We start from the raw sequence: 26,627 nt of genomic DNA, 5'->3' as shown, positions 1-26,627 counted from the left end.
TTTGAAATACATCAACTTAAAATGTTTAGTCTGTAACTAGAACACCATCAACACCATCAACCTGTCAGAATTTTATTTTAATTTGATCAAATCAAACCGATCAAATGAATGTCTGGCTGTTTACTGGTGAAGGAGGACCAGTGAACAGTTATGCTAGAAATATCATCCAGGAAACATATATTATCTCCATGGATTTAAATACAGTTGAAAAGGACAAATTTTTCCTCACCAGCTCATCGTTTCTATTCAGAACACTTAATTCACTATTATAAGATAACTGGGAACTTATTTGAAGAAAAGGAAAAATTCAAGGCGGAAGAATCAGAATACAACTGTATACATTAATTATGCATAGAAAAGTACATCATTTATTGATATGATTTAGGCTATGTTGTTGACAGAGCTGTTACAAAAAAGGCTGTCACATGCCACTTCACTTCAGAATAATGGTGCTGGTCAGAACTGGAGTAGGACAGAATCCAACCTGAATCAAACCAGAATTTTAAAAAGTCAAATAACAGTTTTTGTTTCAAGCAGTCATTCAACTCTCTGTTGAGTTACAGACAGACTGGGCTCACCACAGAGCGCTAATAAATCTGGGTGGGGTGCCAGTTTGTCAGGTCTCCAAGAGACTGCCTCCCTCTCAGTGAACATTCCTTCTGTCTTCATGCTTATCAGTGGATAAATCATAAAATTTTTACAATATGAGCTCAAACTTGAATTAGATTGATCTTTCAGATATAATATCATAAATCATTTGCAATATTCAGCTCTTGTGTTTGGTGCATTGTACTTGCTTTTTTTAGAGTTTCCTTTAAATATTAAAAAATTTAGATAACTTTATTAATTGCATAATATTTGTGTTGTGTGCTAAAATACTAAACATCACTGGAGAAAAGCAATATAAATTATGGTACAGGGTCTTAAAGCTTGACCTGTCAGATGTCCAATGAGAGATAAACATAGTGAGACAGAGAACAATTAGATATTTAAAAACTAGAAAAGAAATGACAAAATCACGTTGTAATTTTCCAGAAGGACAAGAGGCTTTGTTTTGTACTCAGAACATCAGCATGGTGTAAGATGTGCATAAAATATCTCCCAGTTTGAAACAGATGAATAATGAATCCCTGTTTTTTGTGATTTAAGGGCCGCAAATCTTTCAGTGCTCTAAATTATTCATGTATTCAACTGAATCTGACTTTGAGGACATTTTTCCTTTCTTCTCCTGTTTCATGAATTTAGAGTGTCCCCTTCAGAGGAATTGCACCAAACTGCCAAGGCCAGCAGAGGTAACATAGAACGGCGTTTTCGAAAGGTTCCAGCCATCTGTTGGATGACTCGCACTAAAAGACCTCTTTGTTTTTGTCTTTTTCTTCGTTCCTCGATGTTCATTTGAGATGGTGCCAGTATCACATTGCTGCGTCTCCTTGTTATTCTGGAGAGGTGCATTCTTATCAGGCGGCTGTCCTGTATGTGTGTGGGAGGATAAGGTTGGGGGGGTGTCACGGTAACGCCTCGGTATGCTTGCTCCGCTCCATGCCCTCCAGTCTGTCGAGATCGCTCTGATTGGCATGCCACCGCTGTGAGATGAAAAGCAGTGGTGTGATACAAATTTATTGGGCCATGTTTCATCCTCTGAATCCTTTTGAAAGCAAAATTGGGATTCTCAAATAGTTCTGAAAATCTTGGAGACAAACAATACATATTTTACCTGCCTTGACATGACTGACACAAATTTTCAGTTTCATTTTTCCACTGCAGACTTGTCTCATGTTGGAGTCTTGACAAATTGGCTGCTAGGAAATATGGATCATGTCTGCTGGAGTTAAAACTCACACATTTCTGAGCACATTGCTCAATTACTTGGCAAAAATAGTATGATAATCATTATTTCTATGCCAACTTTCCAACTTGAACAAACAGGATGTCTTGGTGTGACATAAAGATGTTATCCTGAGCTGAAAGGCCAGTTTTCATCGCAAGTAAGATGAACCAATTCAAAAAAGGAATAAAACATTGTCCAAAAAGGCAATAAATAAATAAAAAAATCATCTATTGATTACATTTGAAATTAAAGACACCTGCCAACAAAGCAACGGTTGAAGTCTTGATCGGGATCTAACAGACCAGGTGTAAATTCTGATTTCTTTTTAAAACAATTTTCAGTGTAGACAAAGACAAATTAAACCTGCAGTAGTTATGAATATATGTGGCATGTCACTACTAAAAGACAAAAAGTAGAGATGTTCTTAAGCAATAGTGGTTTGTGTTTTCTCCTATGATGCAATATTTTTTTTAATCTGCGTCTCAGTCTCTGAGTTTGAAGGTCAAATATCATTTTTAGGAAGTACTTTAATATCAATGCCGCACATTTACACAACAATAACATTGTTAACATAAAGCATTAAGAAAAATATCTGGAGCTTTATGTTTGTGATTGTTAACAGCTTTAAGTCATGGTTAACAGCTGGAAGTACAACGATATTGCCCCCTGAAGTCTGAATTATGATTTGAAAACCCTGAGATCTCTGAACACCACTGAGTTTAATTCCAAGTGTAGCTGCTGCCAGTGCTGCACATAGTTGTTGAAAAAGCAGCAGGAATAAGCTACTTAGTAGCACTTCTGTTTCTGTCTAATGAGAACAGTGGCACACATTGCATTATAAAACAGCTATTTGTGTACTGATGTTCCTTTTGTGCTTAAATGTTTGAAATTAAGGTAAATATATTGTCATGGTCTTGTGTTGCTGGTAGATGTTACCACAAAAAGAGTCAGCGAACTTCACTGGTTTTCAGAATTGTCACTCTGTGATCTCTTTGTACTTGTCAGACAAATTCTGATGGTTTTTGCAATGAGGACACTGGCGATTCTTAGTGTGGTGTAACTTGCAGATCCAAGCTCCAATACTAAGACAAATCAAACTCTCTCCTCGAGAACTCACTCATTTCGAGTGTGATGTAATTCCAACTTCCTACAGGGAAATCAAACACAGGAGAAATGTACAATGCTGAAAAATCTTGTGGGTTTTTTTTAAGCACAATTTCTCATTTGCCTCAGTCCTCATCCCCCTCAGCTTACATTGAAAGTATGACAGGAATAGAAATAGTTGAATGCAGGAAATATGCAGGAATACTAATTAAAAAAAAAAAAGCTCCATTGTTGCTGTGGTTTCTTCCACAGACAGCATTAGTGGACAAGTACAAAGTGGACCTCTACGTTAACATAATTTCTTATTATTGTCGCATACGAAAATGCAAACAATCTCCTGCAAAAAAAAGAAAAAAGAAAAAGTGAAACCAGTCTCCTCATCAACTTCTTTAGATTTTCTTTTTCAGCCGTTTCTCCTAGTTCTTCTTAAATTGACCAGGACTGCTGAGAGATATGAAACACATCTGGTGATGCAGCAAAAACTTAAAACTCTGAGTTCTCAATTACTTGGTAGGTATGCTGAGACAATCAGTTTCTTTAAAGTTTCCAGCTTCTAGAGTGACCTTGAGTTTTGATTGGTTTTAATCATTATAGCCAATCAAGTTTAAGATATTGCTACATTAAAAAAAAAAAAAATCCTCAGATTAAAATTGTGTGATTAAAAAAGAGAAAAATTGATCAGGGATAAGGAAAGGAGCTGGCTGAAAAGATGCAAGGATGGCAGCACTTCCTTCCATTTTTAAAAATAGATTAAATGATCACCAACTTATAACTGTGATCTCAAGAATCAGAGATCAGTTTGAAGTAATTAGGTTCACATTTATATCTTTTACTATGCTTGTCTTAATATGTGGCGGTTTTGTTTTCACAAACAGAATAAATACTACATTAATCTCAAACTGTGTTTTTGTTCTACCAAGCTAAGTATTTAATATTTTAGGATGTAGTCTAGATTCCTTTTTAGAATGTGGAGTCTATGAATTAAGTTAAGGTTATAGTTGATGCAGTGATGGAAGTGGCGAGGGTACGCTTGCCCCGGTGCGTTGGCCTTGGTCAGTGTTGCAGTGTCTGGTTGTTCTTGGATTGTGAGCACCGTTTTTCACTCAAACAGGAAAATTTTGAAAGCGTTCTTGCAGAGCAGGTTCCAACTGTAATGGAAATTTATCTGATCCCTCTGTCAGAGAATACTGCAGTGCAATGAACGGTCAAGTATAAAAGTCACACCTCTTGCTCGGCTCATGCGCCCACTGCAAATCTCTAAAAGTGCAACCAAACCTGAGATACCTTCAGATACCATTTTCAGTGTTATTAACCTCATACAGCGACCAACATTTTTTTCTTACTGTGGTTACAATGCAACAGTCTGAGGGCTTCCACCTTTTAATGACTGGAGATTACATTTATTTAGAAATCAAGCTATCCTGTAACAGAGCAGCATCCTGGGTAGTGAGCCATAGCATTCATGTAAAAAAAACAAACAGCAATAATTGTTGCAAAACAGATTACTCCTCAAGTCTAACGCATTTCTTAGTAATATCATACAATTATTGCAAAAAGCAAAACCAATGCTGTGCTTTTATTTTCATTATGATTCATCTACTAAACCAAAAGAGAAATTCACCAGTACACCTGGACATATTTAACTTTTCCAGCAAAGAGAATTGAGAACTTCTTCAACTTTTTTATACCTGTCTTCTGTTTGGTTTTGACCAAACTGAATTCAGATTCTGTAGAAAAATAAATACCCTAAATACCCGATGATGCAACTAAAATTTGCACCAGTAAAGAAATTGTGTGCTTAATTACTGACGGGGAAGATGATCTTGTTTTTATTTCTAACTCAGTCTCAGATAGAACAGTGAGTTTTATGAAATAAAAATATAACAATGGAGTAGTTACTCAAATTACAAACTGCAGGTGAATAACTGTATATTGCATATTAATAGTTAAAGTGCTTTGGCCACAAAATTGCAGAACAGTTATTCTTGATCTGTTCAGTTTCTGCAAATAATCTCAAACATAACAACCCAAACTGTCCCTTTGTCCTATTTGTGAAGCACAAAACTTTTTCCTTTTCCTCACAACAAAACCCCATATTTGTGCAAGAATGTAATTCACAATCTGCATAATAATTGTGCATGTGCTGCATTTGCGAGCTATAATGTGACATTTCCTTGTCTTTTTATTTCAAAGTTTAAACTTATGTTCCACATGGGCTTAGCAGAATGTCAAATCAATCCCCCTTCCCTCCTCTGGAGCATGTCTCATTAGCATGCAGTGCAGAAACCAGTGTCCTCACAAGGGCAGAGCCGGAATGGCGTGGAAGCAGAGCCGGCTTGGATATTGGTGAATGACATGGAATCGGCGGCCACTTCGGCACCCTCCGGGATTAGTGACAAGAGCAAACTGAGGCCAGAACTGTTATCTTCATCCTTCAGTCCTCTCTCGTGTTCACACAAACACAAGCAACACGAGCTCTTTAAAGCTTGCGCAGACATCACGATGAATTTGCACCGGCTTAATTAGCCTTGGCAAATATTTTTAGCATGTATGTGAGCGTGTGAATAACACTTGCCCGTCATGGGTTTGGAAGTAGGTGTAGCCTCCCGAAGCAGAGTGGAAATGAGGTAAATCTTTTTTTTTTTTTTAATTAAATAAGTTGCTCCCTTTCCTCTGAGCTTGATTCCTCCCAAAGCACATAACCATTAATACTGCCTGTAGCATCTTACTGAAATATTCATCATTTTCCTTTCCTCTTGATGAGCTACGATTAGGAAAACATTCCCACACGAACATGTGCTAAATTCAAGAACCCCTCCAATATGTGTGATTTTGTACATAAGGTTACCAAATGTGAAGAAAGCGAATGGCTAGGGAAGAAGTAATCAACCGATCACTCCCTTCTGGTGTTCATGTCAGCAGGCAGACGGCAGAGAAGCCGGGCTTCTGTGGGAGGGGAGGTGCCTTTTCCCCTTCACAGCTTCACAGAGCAGGGCCAGGTGTCATCTGCCACAAAGTTAACACTCTCATGAATCCCATTAATGTGCTAACAAGCTCACATGAGATTCAGAGCCATGCATGATATTTATTTTAAATCAGTTCACTCTGAATCTATTTGTCGATAATCCCTCAAAATGAAGCTCAAAAATCGAATATTTGAAAAACACAATTAAGTATTCAAAAATGGATAGGATGGTATAATTTATCTTTTAGAAGGAGTAAATACTTCAAGTTTCCTATTGTCAGATAACATTTGTATCACTTTTCTAATGAGGCACTCTACATGAGTTCAATCAGAAGCCAAAAATTCACGTTTCATGTCTTTATTGTAGCGTAATTGATTGTTTTTTGTTTTTTTTTTACCTCCATTTTGTTATAACCTTGTGGACAAAAGGTTTAACCTTAAAAAAATGTAATTGTTTATTGCTCATCTTAAACTGAGTGTTTTGGAAATTTCCCCAGAGTAATTGCAGTTGAACTCAAACAATAACCACTTCTTTTTTTTTTTTTTTACCTAGATTGGCAATTTAAAATGTTCATAAGCATAATTTAGACAATTCAGCAGTGTGATTAAATGAATATTTAATGTAGCCTCGAAGTGACAATGACAATAGCCTCTTCCACAAATAAATTCTGTCATAAAGCCTCCTCTGAGCCTCCTCTCTCCATTTAAATGAAGACGATGGTGCCAGCAGTGTGGGACAACAGAAGGTGTGGTGCCACATTGACGTCAGTGCTACACAGAAAATCTGCATAAGTCTCCCTCCGTTCTTTTCTAAATGAACGGAGGTCAAAGTTAGCATAGCAATCCTGTTCTTAGCTGAGCAGATGTTGCAAATTAGATCATTTTCACCTTAGACTTTTCGTCAGACTCACTTCTGAGTCGCGATGTTAGATTCTGGACGTGGCTTGTTGCACAAATCATTGTGTCATTTCTACTTTGACCAGTGAAACCTGTTTTATCTTTTTTTCTAATTCTGCTTAAGTGGGACTATGACTACTTTGCATAGTCAAGGAAGTAATACAGGTGGGTTGCCTTCTGTGTGGATCGCGGCACAAAGCACCCTGACTCTGCCTTCAAGTGTTTTGTGAAAGGGACTTTTATTAGCTTATTCTACTTTGGTATAAGCCTTTTCTTTACTTCCTTGCAGATTGTATTGTTTCTACTGAAGGTATGAACAACAATACCAAATACTGAATTCCAAATACTGTCCTCCAAGCCCAACTGTTTTAATGAACACAACATTATCTGCTTGAATAATGTTGAATTCTTTTCAAGTATTTAAATAAAACAATTTCACACTTTTACAGCAGCAAATATAAAATTACTACCAAAGAAAAAGCATGGTCTGTTTCACTGTTAGCTCATACATCTCAAAGTTAGGAGCTCTGATCTGGGAATGTTTTCAGAGCTGGCTGCTAACTGCTATTAGCAATACAAGGCAATAGCAATGAAGAACAAATGACTATGCATGCACAAAATGACACTCAAAGGCAAATTATTGGGGTCAATTGACATGGCATGCATGATTTTGAAAAGTGGGAGGAAGTACGCAAGAAGAACATATGCAGCACAAGAAACTGTAATCTGCTTGCAGAAAGATGTCAGCTGGCAAACACACCCAGGCGCTTCTGAAAACTGTTCCATCATGCTGGCCTACAGCTTTCTTAATGATGCAAAGGGAGTCATTCCTTCCCCCTGCTCGCTCAGTGTGAGGTGTTGCTGAAAAGGCAATGACTCAATTGCCTGGGCTTATGAACAGTATGATTTTGGACCTATTGGCACTGTAAACAGAATGAGAGTGTTATGCATTAAGCTTAAGACCTTCCTGTGTGCCACAATGATTGGGTTATACTTGTATAAATTAGATTTATTGTGTATTTATGAATAATTGGAAACAATCTGGACCAAATTTTCATGTGAGGCGCCTTGAGATGACATTTGTTGTGGATTGGAATGATATAAATAAGCTGAATTAACTAAATGTGGTGGTTTGTGGCCTATTTTAAAGACCATAATATGAATTATTTCTTTTAGACTATTTATATCGCTTTTATTCTAATATGACCCCCTAGAATGACTCCTAGAGTATTTTTTAAAGAGTGTACATGTTGTGCCACACATCAGTATAGCTGGTAGGATGCTGACATTGACCATCGACACAAAGTACCGCAGTGGTCAAACAAAGTCAAAACACTGCATGTCAGCACTGACCCACTGGGTTTAGGACAGCAGTACGGACTCTGCTCGATTGGCAGTAGTAGTGCCAGGATTTTGAGAAATGTAAACACACAGACAGGTGACAACTACAGGAAGTGAACAAGTAGAAGCCTGGACACATCTCCAAAACAACACTGTCAAACATGGACGAATCGCTGAACGTGTGAAGCAATGTCAGAAGGAAAATTGAAACAAGGCTCCCAACAGATGTAATCAAGTAACAATGAATCGCAGGCCCATCAAGCAGGTCGGTGGAGTATCATACAGGTGCAGCTGTCCAGGTTGGGGAAAGATCAGAGCTGGCTTCTGGGAAGCAGCACATAGAGACTTGCTTGAATATTGTCTGTCAAACCCCAGATGTACGTTTCGAAACTTGTCCCGATAAATCTGAACACCTTGGCAGCATAGCAGAGAGGGAACAGGATGCCATTCTGTGTTTTCTGCCCACAAAGTGACATGGTTAATAATAGAATGGTCTTTGTTTGGACAGCTGTGGAAAAGGCAGCAACAAAAGGTGTCAAAGATTCAGGTGAAATGTCTTGCAGAGTTTTCACTGCTATCTCACATATAAAGATATCTTTTTAAAGAATTCATGTGGTGAATTGACACAGTGTTGGATACGAAAAAAAGACAAAAACAAAAACAAAAAAAATACCAGAACTTTAAGATGTGAGATGAGAGGAAAACTGAGACTGAGAAATGTTGGATGCGGTTTCTTCTTCTTGAGACCCCTGCTCGTTCGGGGTCTCATTTGAGGAGCTTTGTCTGCAGCTGAGTATTACTCACCATTTGGTCCTGTTTATGGATGCAGTTTTCTGACAGCTTCACACAAACATGAAATGCCCAAAGTTCAGATGGGAGGATCCTTTTTCAGGACTGCTGTTAGTTTTGCAAACCATAAATCTGATCTCTGCAGCAGAGTGGGGGAAAGAAGACTATCACTGAAAGAAAGCCATAAGGTATACGTTCAACAGTTTGCCCTGAATCATGAGGCGGCTGTGCATGAAAGAAGGTGATCTGATCAGACGAGACTGAAATGTAGCACTTCAATTGAACATAGCATTCTTACTGTGAAACAAAGTGTTTTTACAAAACAATAGAGAAGCTGTTCAGAGTTTGTGGGGAGATGAATAGAGTTAAATAGAGGTCAACCAAAGGCTTCAGAAGACTTAAGACTAGGGTAGACTTGGGCCATTCTTTAAGGAGAATACAAAACTTTGATGACTTGGTTTCAATAAATGTATATTCATGAGTTACAATGGTTCACCAAGAGCCCAGATCTAAATTTTACTGAAAATCTGTGGCAAATTTTGAAAATGGATGTTCACAAAAGCTCTGCATCCAACCAGACTAAGCTTTACCTATTTTGCAAAGATGAATGGGAAAACAACTACAGTTTACAGATGTGTAAATCTGGTAGACACATACACCAAAATACTTACAACTGTAAAAACAGAGAGATGACTTGTGGTCTGAATGTGTGATACACATCTCTGATTGTTTTGGTCAAAAATGTAGAAAATTCTGTGTCACTTTCCTTCAGCTTAACGCTCATATAATATTTGGATAGTAAAGTAGTCCATCTTAGCCGCAGAACTTGGCAAAGTGTGTAGAAGTTTGTAGCTGTCACATCAACAAATAGGAAAAAGGTCAAGGGGAGTGAATACTTGTGCAAGGCATCGTCTTTGCTTTGGGAAAACGAGCACAAACACAACACAGAGGAACATTTCACTGTTGGTGCAATCGTTATTGAAGGTGATGAGCAAGCAGAGAGGAGAGCGGGGAGGGTGGAGACAAGAGAGTCACAGGGAGAGGGGATGGGAGTAGAATGAGCACTAAACCGCCTCTTCTTCTCTCTCCAGCACTTCTCCAGGAGAAAATCAGCTTCACTACAGCCCCTGTTAGACAGGGCCATTTGTTTGTGTGTGTCCATTCATAGAGACGACCCACATTCGTCAGTGTCCTCTCCAGCTGTAGAGCCTGTCTGCACTGAATGACAGAGAGGGAGACGGGAAGAAACAGGGGAAATCTGTGGGGAGGCAGATCTAGTTTACTCTGCTGCAAGCCTGAAGACAGGATGGATTTCTGCACAAAGTGAGCAAAGAGAAGCTAAACTGCACGTATTAAGGTCTGTAACTTTTCTTTTTTTTATCATCTGTCGTGAAATAATCCAGGCATTAAATGTGAAGTTTACAAACTGTTTAGTGAGAGGAAATATGAGCAAAGAAAGAGGCTAATTTATTATGCAAAAGGGGGTCGCTGGGGTTTCCAAACAAGAGCAGCAGTAGTTGTGGTGTCAGATGAGATGAGGGAGAAAACCAGGGAAGAAGATGAACCCTAATGGTTCCCCGAGTTGCTGGATCCAGTAAACAAGGTTAATATAAGTGAGGGGGAAAATATTTATATATGCATCTTTCCACCAACTTGGGGAAAAGAATACGCGTTTAATGGGGCAGTGGAAGAGAGAAAAAAGTGGTGATGAGTGGGGCGACTGCATCCCCAGAGGGAGAGGAAGAAATGGAAGTATCCGTTTAGAGTAATGAGAACAAAACAAGGTTTTGTTTGTGTTTAAAATGTTGCATGACTCACCATGTGGACTATAATAAACAGAAAGTAAATGGGCTGCTCAAACTTAAAGTTGTGGTCGCACTCCAAAGCATAAGGGGTAATTATCAGATATGAGAAGAATGTGTAAAAGTACGCTTCAACAGGAGGATGATACAAAACGCACACACACACATCAAAGCAATACAGCTCATTACCAACACTGGCCACTGACCAAAAAAGTCCAACGCTTGCTATTCAGACAGATCACAGTACCTGACAGTCTGCGTGGGTCTCGGCTCATTTTACCTTGCTGCCGATTATCATAAGCATATAGCAGCTCCTTTCGTCCCAATTTGCGCCTTTTGAAATCTGCGCACTTTAATGCCCTGAATATCTGAGAGAATCAGATTAACAGCTCCGCTTACAGAGGGGTTCGACCCCTGCTGCGGCTCTGAGTGCATTCAGGTGTGCTACCGGGAGATTGTGTCATTCACATGTTAAAAAAAGGGGGGCGGGGGGGGAGCAACGGATAAACTGCCAAGACTATTGTCTGCAGATCCCATTCAAAATCATCTGTTCATCTGAACCAGGAGCCCTGTTGGTTCTTTTTTGGCAATCCAAATTGGAGAGAAAGCCATTGTTATTTAACAAAAGAAAATGCATTAAGGCGTGTGATGCTGACTGAAGCATCACTTTTCTTTTTACTTTGATCATCCCTGCATATCTCCGACCCCTGCGAGGGGTATCTGTGGGATTTGGTGCTGCAGGAGTCGTTTGGGATTCATGAGGTTGAGCCTGAGGTCTGTTTTCAGTTGATCTGGCTCAGAAGATGGCATGCTTAACATGGTTGGAATTCAGTCTACTTTTATCTCCTGCTTTTTAAGATGAATCTGCTATTTGAGCTGAAGCTGCAAATCTGCAAGGGAGGGAAAGTTTTTACATTTATTATAGGTGTAGTGAACATATGCACTGATTAGGAGCCTTCCCAGTATTTCTGCCTCAGGCTCAGTTTTTGTATTTTTATTTTTCAGCCGTGCAGTGGAATGAGAAAGTATGAACACACTCGCACGCACTCAGAGGAAATGGCCCAAATGCCGTGACATTTGGCCACATCTAGATCTCATGAATTATTCATGCGTGAAAGATCTAACACCAGGCCTGATCAGACAGTGAGAATGGGCACCTCTGGGATGTTTGCAATTCAATAGATATTGGTCAGCCCTACAAGCAAGCATGGATTGTTACAATTAGAGTAATCTCAAGGGCTACTTTGTGTTGGAGATATACAAAAGTTTAATTAGAAACATCAGGGAGTCCCAGACAGACCATTTGCCTCTGACTTAACTGAGATAAATACTACTACTAATAATACTAATAATAATAATAAAAAAACATTAAGTGACAAATTAAAAAAAAGAAATAAGGAGAAATGTCAATAAATGGATTAGTGTGATGGAGGTGTAACATAGAGATAAATTAAGTTTCTTAGCCTGTTTATGTTGAATTTTTTTTACTAAATCTTTGGTCAAGGTGTAGCTAGTGCAAGCCTTTACAAGCTACTTATGCTGTCATCTTAAATGATCACACTCATTTAAAATCAAAACACAACTTGCTGAAATTAAAATTATTGGGCAGCGTAACTCCTAGGCATTTCTTCTTTCATCTTGTGGAAGAGGTTCAGGAAGTTTCTGTGAAAAAGAATGATTCTCCTTTTTTTTTTTTTTTTTTTAAGGATATTCCTGCAGGAAGCATATTAGAACGTTAACTTAAGCCGAGTAAGTATAAAGCAGTGACATTGAAGAAGATTACACAGAGATGGAGGGAAGAAATGAGAAGTGTACAGAAGACAGATTGAGAAAGTGGAGCGGAGGAAGCTATGCGGCACGAAGTCTCAAGAGGAGTTTTGGCTGAGTGTACTTCACTAGAGGATGGGGCTGTTTGAGGAGCCTGAGCAGATGAAAAAGAAGTTTGAGCATTAAGCATCAGAGCTCACTGTACATACAGGCGTACGGGAGACCAAACATGCCAAAGTTTAAATCTACATAACTCCTGGAAGAGATTTTTCAAAGGTAGCCAAGCAAGTTTTGTGGACTTGATGGCAGTAAAATAGCTGACAAAAGAAGGCCTTTCTGCGAATGAAAAGCAGGAATACTGATGGGCTCCAGGCTGGGATATTTAATGCAACAAAAAAAAAAAAAAAAAAAGGAAATCAGAAAGCTGACAACCCGAACTGACTAAAGGTATGATGCGAAAAAAGCTTAACTTTTCTAGTGGACTAGATTTTCCTTTATGACTTGATTAAGAAGGATTGGAATTCAAGTCACAGAAGGTGAAGCCCAGGGATGTTTAATCTAAGGGAATGGTGCTCAATCAACTTATTTATTTCAACAGAGCAGCAGCAGCTTCAGAAGCTTCTGCTCCTGTAGGCAGGCCTTCACAAACTGAAGACACGCTGGTTTTCAAGACGCTGAAAGAGAAGTGCAAGAGCAGCAGAGATCAGAGTCAAAATATATTTTCCTTGTTAGACGTCCCTTCATCTGCTTGAGAGTCGGCATTTACCTTCAGCACTGGGTGAAGAAAACCCGGAAGATGTCTTTGCCAATTTTACTGAAAAAAGATTTAACAAAGGTTAACAGACTCTTAAACATGAGGCATGATTTTCTTTTATTTTCAAGTTGCTCTTTTAGAGAAGATTCTCAGGCTTTGAAAACATTATCAAACCTAAAATGAGTTCTGTTGCCACATAAAGAAAAGTGATTGAGGTAATTTTGAAAAGGGCTAAAAACTGTAATTCTGCTTGCACGCTCTAAATCATGGATCTTTTAGAGCAAATATCCTTCAACTTTGAAATGCATCTTATGTTCCAGCACATCTGAATCAAAAAACGGCTCATTACCAGGCATCTACAGAACCTGGTGACACTCTGAGGAGGTAATTCAGACACTATTCCTGCTATCATATCTAGTGCAAGCTGCGTATGGGATCAGAGATACTCCCTGTTTGCACACTTGACCTTCAGAATGACCCACAGTCTGAAGCAGTGAAAGTTGAATTCCTTTCCAAGTAAACACAGAGAAACATCTGAATACGCTGTAAGATTTGCTTTCAGCCTTTTGATCGTTGAGTGTCAAGCTGAAAATTTGCTAACTTGAGTCACCAGTTTCTCAGTCCATCAAGTGCAAACAGATGGATCCTCTTCTTTCTAATTTTACATCCATGTGTCCAAATAACCCCACTGCAACATGCTAAGGTAGACCTTTTGGGTTTTAAAAGGTATTTATGTCTGTATTTGGAGACTAAAGGGATAGTTGCTAGAGGAAAACACACTGGTTAGTCTTCTATCCAAGTCAGTTCTTTTTTTTTTTGCATTTGATTTTTTCTTGAACTTCCTTTATGGCTTCATTCCATGTCTGTTTATGTCCAGAAACCTCAACCACATTCTGAAATGAAACAAAAACTCTGACTACATCCAATACAAACTGCAGATGGATTGTTCATTTTCCAGTTTTCTGACTTATTTTTCCTTTCTGTTTTGGCTCATAAAAGACTGATATTTTGCAAGAATAAAAGAAGCCTCCCACTCAAATGCCTTGCTTTGAAAATGGTGCTCAGGGTCACTCAAAATTATGTTCATCAAATATAATTAACAGGCTTTTTTATCATTGTCATCCCATGAGACCCAATTGAAAGACCATATTTCAGCTACTTGCAAAATCTGACGCTGGAGAAATATTTCATCTGGTATGAGTAAATGCCAGATGAAATATGGCATTTACTCATGCATATTTGAACAAATTATTTAAAATCATATACAAGTTTGTGAAACATACACACACACACACACACTGTAAAACAGGCTGGTAATTCAAATTGGCAAGTTTTCACTCAAATCTCAAAAGACTAAAAACAATTAATTTGCAGTCAGTGGCTATACAAAAGCAAATCTTGCAATCTTGCAAATCTTGCATTAAAATGTTTCTCTGTGTTTACTTGGAAAAGACTTGAACTTTCACTGTGGGTCATTTTGAAGGTTAAGTATGAAAACAGGAAGCAGCTCTGATCCCTTTTACAGCTTCCACTTGATGTGATAGCAGTATTAGCTTAAAGGCTGCAAACTAATCACACATATTTCCTTCTTTAAGAGTCAGGGTCGTGTAGGTACAGTATGACGAGCCTCTCTGGTTTGACTGAAAATAGAGATATTTGAAGAGGCAGAGATGCTGTACGCAGTGTTTTCATTAGTTTACATTAACGATGCCCTGAGAAACCAGCTTGGGACGATAATTGTCTGATTTTCATTTTGATATCCCTCTCAACAGTGATCAGCCGCTGGGGATTCTTTTTCCAATAAATGAACCAGGTCTTGCTGACAACAAGAATCGTTTTAAAAAGCTTCTTAAGAGGAAACTGCATCACAGAAACATATCAACTGTTCATTCAGGCTTTTACACAGAGATAGATTTAGTTGGCAGTTTTAAACTTATTGTAATGAGATCCCTAAGAGAAACTGTTGAAATGACCACAGTTTTCTCTAATTTTACAGACAAACATTTCATTGCCCTTTTCCCACTAGAAAAGGGCAATTCTAAGACAGCTGTTTCAAAGACAGTTATTGGCACTATTCTCATGTGACAAATTTTTCTCAAAGGAGACAAACTTGGTTGTTTTGTGAAAATGATGGACAGTCATGGGGTGGAAAGGAATGGCATTTATTCTTTCTAAAAAGACGGCCCTGTTTTGAATATATTTGACAAGCTTATTGAAACAAAAGCAATATCTTTATGCTATATATTTTAACTTTTTACTTAAAAGGTTAAAATATACTTTTTAACTCAATGTAATCATAGTGTAAGCTAACAGCAGTCTATGCTGGAACTTGGATGTAAAAAAATACATCGAACCCAACTTGACAGTGTTCTTGGTAGACCTGCTAATTGTTGTGCTCAGTAATCAGGCTAACTACTAATAGCAATACAAGCTAATATCATTGTTTACTTCTGAATTTTATACTTTTAGCCAATGTAACACTACGATCACTAAAATTAGCTGCATGAACCTGTGTGAGATAAAGATTTAAAGAAATACAAACAGTCCAGGTGGCTCATATGCTTTTAAAGCAGCTGTCATTAAGTTTTATGTACAAGGCAGCCATAATGGATTTTAGAATTGAGGGTTGGTAAGAAATCTTAGACATTCATAGTTTGAATTGCGACTTCAAAGGGTGACTTTCTGTTAATTTTGCCAACTGAGGTCGTAGAAATACCATATTTTAAAAATTACGTTTACAAACGGTTCTTTAGTCAGAGTGGAGAAAAATATTTTCAAACACTACTGCTTTAAAACCTCTGCGTGGTACAAAGACTACTTAAAATGTATTTAGGGGTACTTGCTGAAAATCATCTAAGGTTATATATAAGTAATGCTATCTGGGACAATTGTGCCAGCTGCTAATATTAAACGCTAATGATAGCTTAAAGTGCAAATTCAAAATCAAAGTGAATAAAATCCTGATTACAGGAACGGGTCTCACGGAAAGAGAGTGTCATTGCTTTTGCTACTTATGTAAAACAATTAATCTCTCATTGCAGCAGTTTGACTAAAAACATATTAGATGCTGTAAATTCCAACTCGAAGCTTTTTGTGAGAAGATCAAAATGTTACAAAATTGCACATATTAGAATTTTGTCTCTAATCCCCTTGGTGCGTTTCTTGTTGGGAAACAACATGGTTTAGTTTCTTTTATTGTAGCTGAAACAGAAGGGAGACAAACGACAGCCAGATCGCTCTCTGAGGGTCATACACCTTTAAGAAAAAGAAGACAGCAGTTACCCAGAAGACAGAATAACAACTGAGTCTTGCAGACTGCAGCGAAACACTGATCTTCTGTCTGATGCAAGGTTCCTCTTCAAGGAGCAATTTAACTCCCATCTTCACTCAAGCACTCACTCCTTCCTTGAAATCCGGGAGTAAAGAGCAAGTTATGTCACAGATTTGATTTATAGATTTGAAGGCGATACACAGTAAAGAGGAAAAAAAATATATAAAAATGACTCAACTTTTCCCTCAGTGTCCTCATGTACCCTACCTTGCAGTTCCTGCTTTTCCTTGGGAAATTAAAACCAGCAGTATTTACGGTGCGTAGGCAGGCGTGTGAATGCACGTCTAACCTCTTCAGCCTCTCTGGGACTGTACGGCTTGCCCTCTTAAAGTAGATTAGCTTGAAAAAGAACCGTGCGTACGTCGTTGCCTGGATACAAAAAGCATCATTAGGCACAATTATCAGCCACTTCAGTGCACAATAAACAAGCTTCATCACTGATTTGACAACAACGCATCATGTAGGACCCTCAGCGTATGCAGAGCAGCAAAAAGGGGTGTGGAAAGAAGTTGAGGGCAAAGGTTGAGACCTTGGAAAGGTATCAAAGGAGACGCTTTGCTAAAGAAAATATAGGGTGTACTTCAAAAGTAGATGGACAAATCTTTTTATGAACAAAATGCCACATTCTGGCTGTAAATCATGAGAAACAAACTATGCAAACAAATGATTGGCCCAGTTTGATATTGGGGAGCATTTGGTAAAGAAAACAAGAGCATGGACAAAAGAGCGCCCAGTCGAAAAAAGAAACAAGGCAACCCAACTCATCCATCCTCATTATGCTGTGTGCCTGCCCGAAGCTACTTCGGGCTTCAAATTAAAGAGAGTAGAGTTCTTGTCAAATACACGACCCAGAGAAAAACAGATGAAAGGAACTGAAAAAAAAGCCTAAAATAAAGCAGTTTGGGGACAGGGAGGTTCACTTAAACTTTCTGCAAGTTTTCTTCCACATGAGGCTGGTGATGCTCACAGATCCGTTCTATAATCTCCTATAAGTGTATTCAAAAGGCTTCATAAGCCATTTGATGAAACTGCCAAACTCGGGGGAGCGACAATAATAGATGATATGACTCTGTGCAAAATTTAGCATAAAAGGGCCAATGATAATATAACAGAGCTGGTAGTTGGGTATTTTTTCATGGATTCGCTCTTGACCATCTTTTCACCTTCTGTCTAAAACAAGGGTTTTAACTGCCATCTCGTTTGGTTGGAAAGAGTAGGTTGTGTCACAGTTACTCAGCTTATTGTTTCAGGTGGATCCAGTTATCACAAAACATACACGTGTAAACATGGTGTTTTGTTTTCAACGAGAAACACATTTCTATATTAAATCAAGGTTTGCTTCTTCGTAATCTTGCTTAAAATAAACGTTAATTTCACTGTAGTCACATAATGCCCAATGGCACAATTTAGAAAAGCAAATGTGTATATAATTTTTGAGAACATTTATTCACATTTAAAAAGTACTTTTACACAGTGGTACTTCGCTTAATAACCAACAGTTCCAGTAAAATAGATTTAACTGAGTCCCATTAAAATAATATTTTATATTTTTAATGTTAATGAAAATGTTTAGAATGTAAGACCTGCTTTGAGGAGGAGCTTTGGGTAAATAGGCAGTGATTTGTGAGAGCAAACATCTAGTGACTCTGTAAAGTGTGAGCTCCTATGTTTATCTGGGTCTTCTGTTGACAACTCTGCTATGAAATTATCTCTTGCCTTCTGATTGTATCCTGCTTCTCTCACTCAAATTTCCTCTGCCTGTTGGTTTTATTTGCAAGGTAGGGTTTGTCTTCTCTGCTTTCTGATTATTTTTCCAGTCCCTTGATAACAATTCCAACAAATAGAAGGATTTTGTGTGACTGGGGTGAACTTGTTTTAGTTACAAAGTTCCCTCCAGGTTACCTAGTTAAGCTAATTAAACAATGACAACCGCTGGCACTTATGCATGTGAACATGACCTTTACATGCAGTATCGTACTGCAGTATAACAATATTAACTTAACCTAATATTCCAGGTTGCTAATATTGGAAGTCGTAGTTACATTGCCGTCTATGTCATTGCTTAAATTCCTCAGAACTGTTGGCACTTTACCATTTTTGTAGAAATCCTTCTTTTTTTTCTTATAGAACATTAGAGAATTTTATGGAATACAGGTATCACAATGTATCATGTGTTATTAATGCATTTTAGAAAAGGTCTTTAAAGAAAATGTTACAGTTAAACCTAATCAATGGGTATTTGGACTCCAGATTGACTACACAGCTCATTTCAACAGACCAGTTGGGAACCCTGTGAATGCCGTAAATGGAAATGTGTCTGAGAAACTCAGGATTTATTTGTGCAGAGTCATTGACATGATAACATGTTCCAAAAATAACCTTTTTAAAGGTTATCAAGTCTTGTATTATGCGTGTTGAGAAGCTCAAGCTCACACCAACTCTTATGACCAATGTAGTGAAAGTCACTTTGCAATACTAATGTAATCAACATGATTTCAATATACATTCCTCAAACTAAATAGCAGGTAACGTGTTGGTGCGTGTGTACTCAGCTTTTAGCAGTCCAAAGGTAATTAACACCCACCTGCAATTAATGATGCTGATTGCTAATGCTTCTAGTAAACAACCAGATTTGCATCTTGCATGTTAATCCAGAACTTAATCTAGTTTCTGATTTAGACACAAATTTAAAAGTCTGATTATACATTTTCCAGTGTCATTCTCCCAACTCAGAGCATCAATATTTATAAAAACAATTGGCAACAACTCTAGCCATCAGAAATTGGAAACCTTTCTAAAATGCATTTAGTGTTTTAGTGTTTTTTTTATTTTCTATTTGCTACCTTTCCCTTCTGCACATAAATATTGAAAATGCTCCGTTAATGGGGGCCCACACACGCAGTTAATGTAGTTCAAACGGCTTGTGGAGAGCAAAAATATATTTCACCACTCTCCGCTGAATATCATGCAAGTGGCCAGGAATGGAGGCTATATGGGCCAATGCTGAAAATGAATAATGAAATGGGGGAGAGAGAGGAAAATAAAGGGGGTGAGGGGGACTTAGCTGACAGATAAGAGCAAAGTGAATGCACACACCAGTGCAAGATGAAAAGTGTGTGCTGACCTTTTGCTTTCATTCTTGTCATGGTCATTTATTCCTCCCTTTGAAGTGTCTCTCTCCTCCCTGTCATAGATCAAGTCAAGACACAAGAGCGCCGTGAACCAAATACAAATCAGCCTCTCTCTCTCTCTCCTCTAACAGATGTCTCCTTGGTCCTCGCTCGGTTCTGAGCAGTGATTTGTGATGGAACATTACGAGCAGTATTAATACACAGAGGAGGAAGGTTGCCGCTCGGTTGTCATTGTGAAAGCTGATTATGAGGGTTTAATTTCATCAGATAATGCCTTCATTTATGAGGAGACACTGCTGGAGGCAAGAGGTCTGACAGGCTTTCAATGTTACAAGCACTCCCCCTGCTGTTCATTAAAATAGTGGGGGAAGAACGGTTCTTCACTGAAGTAGGTGTATATGGTTGAAAAAAATTATTATTCATTTTAGTTTGTGCTGTTTGTAGACAGGAGTTTTGGGTTTTTGATCTTTAACCATGTTCTTTTTAAAATACGTAGTTTTACACAAAGCATAGACGTTTATTTTTTTTTCTGTTTCACAACATGAAATAAAAATGAGGAAATTGTATTAGTTTTAATAATTTTCTGCGTCAAATGTGTTTTTCATCAGCAATAATTTAATATCATGCCTTGTATAACTTTTTCACACTTCAACCTACGACGCTTACAAATTTCTATGAATGTTAATGAGATTTTAAGTGATTAAACAATCCATAGATTTGTATAATTTCCAATTAGATGGAAAAAAGGATATATGACTTTCTAAAGGTTTTGCAGATAATCTGAAAAGTTTACAGCTTTGCACATGAAGACAATAAAATTTTCTCCTTCTTCTTTTGCAAAATAGCTCAAGCTGTATTAAACTGAGTGGAGTGTCTGTGACCCAAATTTTCAGTTGGGTTTAGGTTGCTGTCCTGCCAGGTGAATCTCTGCTAGTATCAAGTCTTTCACACCATATTCATATTGTATCTCACCAGCCTTCTTGTGCCTGCTTATGAAAAGCATCCCCAACTCATGATGTTACCACAGTTCTTCATAGTGGGCTGTGGATTATCAGATGTTTTGCATCCATCCACAGATACTCGGGTTCCTCAGTTTTCCTGAATTTCATCTCATGTTAACTCAGGCTTGAAGGAAAACATTTTTTACTAAGTTTTGTGTAGTGTAAATTCTGAAGTGAAGGAGAAATCTGGGTATGCATTTCATACAAGTAAAGATTAATTGGAAGTTAGACAAGAATATTAGTGAAAGCTCTTTTGTCAGCAATATCAGACATTGTGAGAAAGAAAGCCTTGAGGTCGTTTAAATAATTAATGCTGGACTCTTTTGAGTTGCCGCTGCTTGGCAATACAAAATCATCTCTCTTTCTTTCCCTCCATGTCAAAATGTCAACCAGAATGTCGGGAATGGACGTCCTGCTGGTGGACAACAACAAGACCGGAGTCACCCCGATAGACAATGGGACTTTTCTCCGTTTCTCCCCGACGTCTGCCTCCACGTCGGCGGCTGCCTCGTCTCCAGGAGGTCGCCAGGCCAACGTCTACGTCTACGTGTGGCTCTTCCTCGGGCTGCTGGTGTTCCTGCTGACGCTGCTCATCATCTCCCTCCACAGGCTGAAGAACATCATCTCATCGTCTTCCTCGGTCCCCGACTGCAGCAGCGAGGGAGGGAGCTCCTTCACCAACATGGAGATCTGCAGCATCTCCTCTCAGAGGTCCACCATCTCTGTGCTCTCCACCTGATCAAGCTCGCAGCGAGCAGACTTGTGTATAAATCCGACGTTTTCTCTTTACAGGCTGAGGATGCATGCAAAACAAACAAATAAACCAACAAGAGAAACTCCACAAGACCAGCTGATGGAATATCCTCCCATGCATGCATATTTTAATCCTGGCGGTTCAGTGACTCTGAAGTCTATATGCAATCTGCATAGCTACCACAGCGGTTACAAAGGTTAAAAGTCAAACATATCCTGCTAAACTGACTTGAACAACAAAGAATGAACCTGGTGAATACTTTCCCATTGCAGGGAAAACACAAAGTGAAAGTCAATTATCCTTTTGTGTTGACTTTTTCTGTCTTTAGAAGCTTTGTTAATCATATCCTGATGATATCTGTAGATTACGCTGCCAAACCCAGCATTCTAAAATATTAAACATCTGAACTTTGTAAACAGGATTGTGCATCTGTGGCAAATACTTTGAATTCACACTAAGACAACATATCATCCAGTACTGTGACAACAAGGAGGCGACACAGAGGAGAACATTTACAGAACAGAACAGGTCAAAAGTAGCAAAAACTACAGGATGAATTTCTGGCCTTGATAGTCAGATCTACCTGCGATACTTCCTGCCTCCTGTCAGCTCCCGCAGAGCCTGATGCCAGTCTGCAACGAACCTGAAGCACGAGGTTTCTCTCCACCTGTCAACCCTCATCCGTACTCCAGGATGACAACCCGGCACAGGTTGTTTCCCCTGTTCAGCAAGTCAAAGAACTGTTTGTCTAGTTTGGCACAGTTGAAAAGAAAAAAAAAAGAGAGAGACATGGTTCTAGTTGAGGGTGGTGGAAATATAAAGCACATTCATCTGAGGACTAGAGTTGAAGTGGATAGGTGGGATCTGGATAACCGGATAAACATGACATATCTTCAGCCAGGTTTTGAAAGAAAAAAACAACAACATGAAAATCACAACAGCGCTCAGGCAAATGTGTAGAAATCTTTAGAAGATATTTAATTTTTTATTGCAGTCGCATAATCTGACTGAAGAATTTAGAAAAGAATCCAAAGTTTAATTTCAGTATTTATTCAGTGAGGAACCAAATCCCAGGTTTCATAATTGCTGCATACAATACTAACAAACACCTTCTGCCAACAGGACAGCCTGTGGCTTTTTCCACCAGATCATTATTTAAAACGTCCTGGTATTTCAAAGAGATCATGATGCAGCCAAACAAGATTCCCGAAACCTTTAAATGAGATCATACAGAGCCGCAACATCACAGATCTTCAACTGTACTTAACGCCGGGCAAGAAGTGGACACATGGTTAATCTTTTCGTCAATCCCATCTGTAATGTTTGTTTAAAAGGATCTTTATATCCTGATTGATTTACAAATCAGAATGTGATTTGTCCTGGTCAAATCATATCCAAAAATTGTTTAATTTAAATTTCAAAATTTCAATTAAACATGTGAAATTTAAAGACATTTTTCTTATTGATGTTGGTTAACTCCACACTAACAAACTTAACTTACTAGGATTTTTCAATTTTATAATAATTATGCTACCGCAATAAAACACCACTTCTTCTAGGATTTTTACACATCTGTAGCATGGAATCCAATAATCGGTAACTGTTCTGTATCTCGAAAGCACAACGCAGTATTTTCATACAACTGGAACTCATTTCTCCTTTCAAGTAAATTAATAGACATACAGACAGACAATGTGCTAAATTAAAAGTCCAGACCTCAAATTCTTTGCATATTTTATTTTTCTTATGATTTTTTTTTCCCAACTCACACATGTCATATTTTACATCTTTGCAATAAAACATGAATACAATAGTTTTTTTTTTACGGTTTCATAGATCCAAAAATATTTAAGCTTTTTTTTTTTTTTTTTTTGGATACGTAAGTTTGAACCTGTCGATAGGAGTATGTGCATGTGCGCGTTTGATCATGATGGCTTCACACATACAGTACGTGTCACACGCTGTCCTCCCTCCTCCCCGCCGTCTTCTCTATCAGCTACAGAATCATGATATTGCTTACAACGGTGAGGTTGTAAAACTGAAGAATCACTCATGAGCTCAACGGTTTTTAAATACAAACATCAATGCACAAATAATCCCCGAAGGAAGAAAAATAAAATAAAAAGTGGAGCCGAAGGCAGCCGACCAGAAAGAACCAAGCTAATAAATAATGATATGTGATTGGTGCAAAGTGCAGATACAAAACAAACTTTTACACTGAGTTGATTCTCTTTTTTTTTTTTTTTTCCTCTTTTGTTCTTAAAATAATCAACAAATGTGGGTATGTGAAGGTTTCCTTTGCACTTTCGGTCCCATTCAGCCCAGTAAGTCTCCTGTCAAGCTTGAATCAAGACTGTATGTACATATTTGACAAAACAATCACCAAATATACAAAGGAAATCATGTCGGTCTCATGTTTGTCATCTCCAGTGGCACAGAAAAAGAGCTCCTTGTCATAACCGTCTCCAGCAAAAATGAACAAAAAGGGAAAAATAAATCACCGTCCTTGATACCACCATTTTTACCATCAGTCTTGTCGACATTATAATAATTATTACACAGTATTTTACATACAGCAAGTCATTAATAAATTAAAGGTGAGAAGCGCAGTTTGTGTAGTGAAAGAACAAGTGCAACTCTGAAGGGAGAAGAGCCTTATTTACATAAAATCTGATTTGGGGTTTAAAAAAAAACTTAGGCAATTAAAATGAAACGAAATAAAAACTAAATCAACACTGGGTAATTTTTCAGGAGAAAATTTAAGATCGAGCCAATTTCACCAGCTTCTGGACAACAGGTACAGGCTGGTGCGTTAGTTTAGAGGCAAGAAAAGAATTTGAATTTATAGTCCACCCAAATAATTAACAAATACAACTCAGAGAAGTCAGAAATCAAACAAGAAAAAAAGAAAAAAAACGAAAAGGAAAAAAGAAGACTTGAGTATGTGTGATGATTTAAACGTACCAGGAACAGTGAAATCGATCTGTCCTGTGAGGATCAACCTCTGCTTCACTGGTTCTCTGCTCCTATGTTGCAGTCACTGTGTTGTATTATTGAAGCAGATTTCAGTGCGTATCTTCTTATTATGCGTCTGTGGTTACACACGTGTGCACATAGGAAACCATTCCCACTAGCGCAGTCGCATCCTCACTGCAAGGGAATAGAGCCTATAGGTCTGAAACTAAATTTTCCTTTGTCTCGGTACCTGTGGTTTCCCCCCTTCGTGTCGCTGAAGCACAGCAGCGATGCAGAACTCCTTCCCTCGTCCAACTCAAGCCGTCCGCCTCAGTACCTGTTCTGGTGTTCGTAGTGCCAGCGGTTGAAGTCGATGTTGAACGCCACGATGCTCCCAGAGGCCATGCCGGTGATTAAAGTCCTGTGGGGCAGAACGCACAGGAAGAACAAGTCGGCAACATCAACAGGACTCATTTCCACAGGAAACAGGAGGCATTTGTGTATTACACAACAAATAATCAGAGTTGTGAAAAGTATTTTCCGTTCTTACCATTTTCTTCTGTTCTCACTTTTTTGTCACATTTAACTTTACTACCTTATATTTTTTTTAAGAAATATACTTTATCAAGGAGAAAATTATTATCCAAACTAACCTGGTCCCTTGTGGAAAGATTAACCCCCTTTGTTTATCACGAATTAGGCATCTACAAAAGTCAAGTTCAATCTTAATAGCCACACCAAGAAGTCGCTTATGGAAGTTAAACACATTCAAAACAAACAGCTATTAGTCTGAAAGGCAATTGAAAAAGGAATAGCAATTATAACACTTTGTTTTTTTCAAAAGTGAGAGTTAGTGGAGAAAATATGGAAGTGACCGACTTCTGCAAGTTAACAGTGATTTGCTGTAATCTTTCAATTCTGCTCTTCACCAGAAATCTGACGGTCCAGATCTTAAGCTCATCTGCCTTTGGGTTATATGGCAGGATAACAACCTGAAGCAAACTGAGAAATCCACCCATGAATGATCAAGGTAAACAACAGCCATGACTTATAGCAATTTTCTAAGTAAAACAGGACAGCGATGTTAAAAGACTCATCACAGCAGTTGTTGCCAAGGGTGAAAGCTACTAGCTTTGAGGCAGTGTGTTTCTCTCTGTGTGGAATTCAAATGACTTCGCGGCTCCATTTGAGCCTGCTTTTTCCTGCATTTCTGTGTACCTCTGGTCATGCGAGAGGTCCATGGCCCGGATGCCGGCGTCACAGCCTGGATAGATGTACAGCTGTTTGAAGTCACAGGCCTGCCACACCTCCACCACCCCGTTGTCCCCTCCAGTCACCAGGTTCTGCCCGTCACTGCTCAACAAAATGGCCTGAGGAGAGGTGCAAGAGGTTAAACAAGGTTTGATGTGCGGATGAACAACTACATCCCGTTTACGTCAATAGCAGCCTTACTCGAGAGGAATCGTTGACTTCCATTTGCGCCAGCAGTTTGCCATTTATGCTGAAGTTGCAGAAACGACCTCTCTCGTAGTAAATGATGCAGTGTCCCTCGCTGGACACGGAGATGAGGCGAGGCCGCATGCAAAGCTCCGGGCCCTCCAGGGCCCTCAACAGGTCGCCTGTGATGGTGTGGACCAGGCACGGGCCCTCTGCGGAGCGACAACAAAAGTAACTTAGTAATGTCAAAATATTTAGAGCCAAACAATATGGGCCGCTTTAAGATCATAAATGTTCTGGAGGGCCTTTTGAGCCAGAATGTATTGATGAAACCCATTAGCAAACTGCTAAGACAATAATAAATAGCAGTCCCTGCATTCAATAGGTCCCTCTTAAAATTAAATAATATTGAACATTTTTTAATTTTGATCAGTCCCTCCAGGGTTCCATGATTGCTTTTGTGATTTTTTTTTGTAATCAAAATCACATATTTTGCAGTGCTAATTTAGATAAATCTGCAAGTTATTTTGCAATATTTGCACTGAAATGTGACTTTTTTGCTACTCTCGCCGTATTGATCGTGAACTATATAGTAACATAAATTAAGACTAGTGAATTAGTAAATTTCCATGATCATGAAATTCTGAAAAACTGATTGAGGGACTGATTGAAGTAATCTGGTGTCTGTAGTCTAGAGCAGTGGTCCCCAACCCCCGGTCCGTGGACCGGTACCGGTCCGTGGACCAATTGGTACCAGGCCACGCAAGAAAT

At 38.6% G+C, this 26,627-nt stretch overlaps 2 protein-coding genes and 1 long non-coding RNA gene across 8 annotated transcripts in view; 1 reads left to right on the top strand and 2 right to left on the bottom strand.

Annotated features, from left to right (window-relative positions):
* Positions 1-1,027: 1,027 nt before the first annotated feature.
* On the bottom strand, positions 1,028-2,986 carry LOC106951388 (uncharacterized). 2 transcript variants are annotated; one of them, XR_001425809.1, is made up of 3 exons: positions 2,765-2,986; positions 1,715-1,799; positions 1,028-1,583 (listed from the first exon to the last, which is right to left on the bottom strand). It is a non-coding gene; the product is annotated as an uncharacterized LOC106951388 (long non-coding RNA). The 2 variants fall into 2 exon arrangements; XR_001425808.1 differs by having other exon boundaries at positions 1,028-1,799.
* A 6,971-nt stretch (positions 2,987-9,957) lies between these two features.
* Positions 9,958-21,885, top strand: sertm1 (serine rich and transmembrane domain containing 1). 2 transcript variants are annotated; one of them, XM_015038920.1, is made up of 2 exons: positions 9,958-10,281; positions 21,104-21,885. In XM_015038920.1, exon 2 carries the CDS (start codon positions 21,105-21,107, stop codon positions 21,447-21,449), a length of 345 nt encoding a protein of 114 aa, XP_014894406.1. In that variant the 5' UTR covers positions 9,958-10,281; position 21,104; the 3' UTR covers positions 21,450-21,885. The 2 variants fall into 2 exon arrangements, with proteins under 2 accessions (XP_014894406.1, XP_014894405.1); XM_015038919.1 differs by having other exon boundaries at positions 9,959-10,281; positions 21,100-21,885.
* Positions 21,886-24,216: 2,331 nt separating this feature from the next.
* Positions 24,217-26,627, bottom strand: part of nbeaa (neurobeachin a) — a 123,800-nt gene continuing 121,389 nt past the window's right edge. For all 4 annotated transcript variants that reach the window (XM_015038910.1, XM_015038911.1, XM_015038913.1 and 1 more), the window contains 3 exons: positions 25,872-26,068; positions 25,638-25,789; positions 24,217-24,840 (listed from right to left, as the gene is read on the bottom strand). In XM_015038910.1, coding sequence (XP_014894396.1) covers positions 24,750-24,840; positions 25,638-25,789; positions 25,872-26,068 — 440 coding nt within the window. In that variant the 3' untranslated portion in view covers positions 24,217-24,749. The remainder of the gene's footprint in view (positions 24,841-25,637; positions 25,790-25,871; positions 26,069-26,627) is intronic.

This window comes from Poecilia latipinna, unplaced genomic scaffold, assembly GCF_001443285.1.
Source record: "Poecilia latipinna isolate Pla-1442-1.1 unplaced genomic scaffold, P_latipinna-1.0 Scaffold457, whole genome shotgun sequence".
NCBI lineage: Eukaryota > Metazoa > Chordata > Actinopteri > Cyprinodontiformes > Poeciliidae > Poecilia > Poecilia latipinna.
This window is presented reverse-complemented; position numbering and strand designations above follow the sequence as displayed.